Source organism: Conger conger, chromosome 13 (assembly GCF_963514075.1).
Source record: "Conger conger chromosome 13, fConCon1.1, whole genome shotgun sequence".
Classification (NCBI taxonomy): Eukaryota; Metazoa; Chordata; class Actinopteri; order Anguilliformes; family Congridae; genus Conger; species Conger conger.
The window spans coordinates 42010544-42015543 of record NC_083772.1 but is presented as its reverse complement, the minus strand read 5'-3'; the positions used below and the strand labels follow the sequence as shown (position 1 = coordinate 42015543).

Below are 5000 nucleotides of genomic sequence, written 5' to 3'. Positions count from 1 at the left end.
GTCTGTGTGTCTGTCCGTCTGTCTGTGTGTCTGTCCATCTGTCTGTGTGTCTGTCCGTCTGTCTGTGTGTCTGTCCGTCTATCTGTGTGTCTGTCCGTCTGTCTGTGTCCGTTCATCTGTCTATGTGTCTGTCCGTCTGTCTGTCCATCTGTCTGTGTGTCTGTCCATCTGTCTGTCCATCTGTCTGTGTGTCTGTCTGTGTGTCTCTCTGTCCGTGTCTTTCCCTATGTATTTTCCACCCCCAGACATTAGAGAAATTAAATCAAAGACTTTGCAGTTTCTTCTAACAAGGCTGAAAGGAGTACACCAACATTTTGGGAAATATACCTTTTTTCTGACTTACCCAGACTTAGACGAGATGTTTGATGTTTTGGTGTTCATTTTTGTGCATTCACTGGCTCAGTTTCCATGTTAGCATAGCATATTAGCTTTGCATAAAGACTTGAAGCCTATAGGAGTCAGTAGCCTTCCTCCCTCAAAGTGAAGAAATACACCTTACAGCAAGTTCAAAAGCTTTCTTATTTACATGAGGTAGCATGTGTATTTGAAATACACGTGTGGGGAAAAATGGTAAAAACAAGAGAGGTTTTCTGAGAAGTTAGACGGTTGGAAATATAACCGCTGAACACACATCTATCCTTCCATCTTCCACTGGTTGTTTTGTTTACAAGTGAGAGAGTGAGCTTTGTGCCAGATCTACCTCTACCTTCAGAAGGTGTGTGCATCAATGCTCAACCAGGATACATGTGTGTTCAGCGGATATAGTTCCAACCATCTAACTTCTAACGTCTCTTGTTATTACTATTTTTTTCCTGCATGTGTATTTCAAATGTATAACCTCATGTAAATAAGACAGCTTCAGAGTTGCTGTAAGGTGTATTTCTTCACTTTGATGGAAACTGAGCCAGTGAATGCATGAAAATGTAATTAAAGTCTGGGTTGGAAAAAAGGTATATTTCCCTAAATGTTGGTGTATTCCTTTACATAAAGAATGCCCCATGAAACCGATCCTGGATCAGCTTATACATTCTGCTCAAAGGGAATGGGGTTATTGAAGCCATTTTAATATAAAATGTTGCTTTACTGATGTCTGTGTCTGTAAAGCTTGTGATGTTATATCCTGTACAGTTTTCCGAGGGTCAGTGAAGTTAGGTGATGGGCCTTTTCTATCATTTTGATTTGGTTTTTGGGAAGGTTTTTTCCCCTCAAAATTCCAAGTCAGTGTTCTAGAACTCCATTGCTTCCAGTTACCAGTATTGGTTGTTACATAGGCATTAGAGTGTTCCGTTAAAACAGTCACATTCTAATCAACTATTTGTGATCTAAAGCCTTAAAGGTCTAAAATTGTGGCATTTTTATGTGAGAACCTTGCCAATCCTAGCTGTATAGATGTCACCCCAATGTGTAATGTCTGGTACAGCCATTATAGCTATTATTATTTGCAATGATGTCACATAATGTATTTACTTAGTCTTGCACTGCACCTTTTGTTTCCTGCTGATAACATACAATGGGAGGTCAGTGCGTAACCTGTGTACACTTCTAAAGCAGTTCCCCCTGCTGGGATTAAGGAGTCAGTGCATGGATGATATCCTGTCTGTAACCTTTTCCACAGAACCCAGCTTTCATGTTGCTTTCAATTTCCTCATCCAATGTTGACCCTGTGTGTGTGTATGTGTGTGTAGAGTATTATCCTAACTGTGAGGTGAAGTTCATGGGTATGGCCAACATCCACTCCATCAGAAGCAGCTTCCAGTCACTACGAGCTGTGTGCTGCCACATTCCAGACCCCAGCAGGTAAGTGGATCTACCTGCACACTGGCCACTATAGAGACCTACCAGCTCTGTATCTCTACAAACAGTGTTTCTGTTGTCCTGTGTTTAACCAAACACTTCTGCATGCTGATGTTAACTTTAATATTTCCAAATATGAATTAAATACAAAATATTTTTGTAATGACTGAAACAAATCAGTGTATCTCAATGCTAAATTGCACCATAGATCCTTCTAGAATGGCAGCTCTGATGTATTTACCTGTTGTACCGCGGGCAGCTGGCTGTCGGCGCTGGAGGGCACCCGTTGGCTGCAGCACCTGTCCGTCATGCTGAAGGCAGCCACTCTGGTGTGCTCTGCGGTGGAGAGGGAGGGCCGGCCCGTGCTGGTGCACTGCTCTGACGGCTGGGACCGCACCCCTCAGATAGTGGGCCTGGCCAAAATCCTGCTGGACCCCTATTACAGAACGCTGGAGGCAAGCCTTTGGAATCCCCCATTGTGGATTTGATGTGGGAATTCATGCTCTGTTCCAAAATGGCGCCGTTAAAGGTTCATGCTGCCAGCACTGCAGTGTGATAAGGAACAGGGATTGTAATTCGGGTTACCAATTCTGTTTTAGAAATTGCTGTTGTAAAGACTCACACACCTGTTGTAAAGCAGAAAGACTCACACACCTGTTGTAGAGCAGAAAGACACACACACCTGTTGTAGAGCAGAAAGACTCACACACTAGCTGTGAAGCAGAACGATACACACACCTGTTGTGAAGCAGAAAGACTCACACACCTGTTGTAAAGCAGAAAGACTCACACACCTGTTGTAGAGCAGAAAGACTCACACACCTGTTGTAAAGCAGAAAGACTCACACACCTGTTGTAGAGCAGAAAGACTCACACACTTGCTGTGAAGCAGAACGACACACACACCTGTTGTGAAGCATGTCAAGCCCAAGGACGTGCCTCCTTGTTCTGATAAAGGCTTAATATGGCAAAAACGTCAAAGCCACTGTTAGATTAAAAGTTTGATTTTTGCGCTTTATAACAGGTGCGAGTCATTTTGTTTCAGAATGGAAGCTGTAGAAGTGTTTGTATTTGGGCATCTTCTATAATAATGTAATGCGATGTGAAGAGAAGCACATTTAAAACAACAATAGTTGCACCAAAGTGCAATACAAAATATATGTATGAAATATAAATAAATGTATATACTGGAGTACCCAGGAGTGAGTGATTTGAGGATCTGAGTGACTTAGGAGTCAGGGTCAGTAATAAAGAGGTAGCCAGCCCATTAAAGGTACAATAGGTAATTTCGGACTTCTAATGGTCAAGAAATTGCAGCAACAAACCTCAAACCACAACACTGTTTATCCCTCCCTCTTCTCTGTACACACACTGACATTGAACCCCCACACCATTGGCTGTGGCAATAAGAACCCATTTCAACCTTGAATTATTGTACAGCTGTGCAATGTTTTGGTACAGTGTCGGCCCGTCAACTGCGTATTTTGAAACCCGAATTCAAGAACTATAAACACAGGCAGAGAGCGAGTCAACATGTCACTGAGCCTTTTTCAATGATAGGAAGGGATTTACAATGGTCTTGTGACAATGTCTGAACACAAAACTCTTACCTATTGTACCTTTAAGCGATTTAAAAAGGAAACGTAAAACGTAACGGCTTCCGGTTCTGTGCTCAGGGCTTCCAGGTTCTGGTGGAGACGGAGTGGCTGGACTTTGGGCACAAGTTCGGGGACCGCTGCGGGCACCAGGAGAAGGCGGGCGATGTGAGTGAGCAGTGTCCCGTCTTCCTGCAGTGGCTGGACTGCGTGCACCAGCTCCTCAAGCAGTTTCCCTGCGTCTTCCAGTTCAACGAGGCCTTCCTGGTGAGATCACCCTCCCCCACTGCATTACAGCATGTTCATTTAGCTGACGCTTTTATCTGAAGTGACTTTCAGTTGATTAGACTATGCAGGGGCCAATCCAGCAATGTGGGGTTAAGGGCTTAACAGCTGCACTGATGTTATTGTGGCTATACCGGGGCTTGAACCACCAACCTTCCAGGTCCCAGTCGAGCACCTCAGCCACTGGGCTGCAAGCTGTCCCACACACCCACGGCTTCTGCCTGGAGAACTGACAAGCCTGTTAGTATCATCGCATACAGCAAGATCCATGGGACACACAGTGGGGTCCAAAAGTCTGAGACCACATTGAAAATCTGTTATTGAGTTATTTGTCATGTAATCGTGGAAATAAACAGAAAGTTTTAGGATTTTGAAAAATGTAAAACAAATTAAAGTTACTTCAAAGCCATGCAAAAACTACTTGAAGACCAAAGACGAGCAAGGAGTGCTGCACAATCCACAATCCACATCACCTGACCTCAACCCCATTGAATATTTATTGGGGCACTTTAAGACTGACAAAAGCAAAGTATTCAGTAACATCACAAGATGCTGTTTGGAAGATTGTCAAATATTGCTGGGATAACATCGATCATCTGTCCGTGCCAACTCAAGTGCATGTTGCCATTAAAGTTTTTCACAGATTCAACTTTTCACTCAAATTGTTATGCTGATAATATCATTTTTTAATGAATAGTTTTTTATTAGAAAAGAATGCAAAATAGAAACATTTTCACTTATGGTCTCATACTTGGCGGCACAGATGGTGCAGTGGATAGCACTGCCGCCTCACAGCAAGGAGGTCCTGAGTTTGAATCCCTGTCGGCCGGGGCCTCTCTGTGTGGAGTTTGCATGTTCTCCCCATGTTTGCGTGGGTTTCCTCCGGGTACTCCGGTTTCCTCCCACAGTCCAAAGACATGCAGGTTAGGCTGATTGGAGAGTCTAAATTGTGTGAGTGTGTGAGTGAATGGTGTGTGTGCCCTGTGATGGACTGGCGACCTGTCCAGGGTGTATTCCTGCCTTTCGCCCAATGTATGCTGGGATAGGCTCCCCCTGCGACCCTATTCAGGATATGCGGGTTAGGATAATGGATGGGTCTCAGACTTTTGGACCCCACTCTTGATTTGATTTGATTTATTTGCATACAAAAATGAAAAAGAATGATATGAATGATACAAGAATATAAAAGAGTAACATCATGCGTAAAATTACATAAGACAGTTTGTACTGAAGAGTTTTTGTACCCCAAAATTATATTATATAGCATTTTACTCCAGCGGGGAGTTCACTGTATGTTTTCCTTTAATAATGTCATATTTATCAAGC

The 5000-nt window shown here is 43.3% G+C and overlaps 1 protein-coding gene across 1 annotated transcript in view; it reads left to right on the top strand.

The window, feature by feature from the left end:
* Positions 1 to 5000, top strand: part of LOC133107571 (myotubularin-related protein 4-like) — a 44350-nt gene that overhangs the window by 31012 nt on the left and 8338 nt on the right. Inside the window, exons 11-13 of the mRNA XM_061216564.1 lie at positions 1686 to 1797; positions 2054 to 2249; positions 3471 to 3656. Coding sequence (XP_061072548.1) covers positions 1686 to 1797; positions 2054 to 2249; positions 3471 to 3656 — 494 coding nt within the window. The remainder of the gene's footprint in view (positions 1 to 1685; positions 1798 to 2053; positions 2250 to 3470; positions 3657 to 5000) is intronic.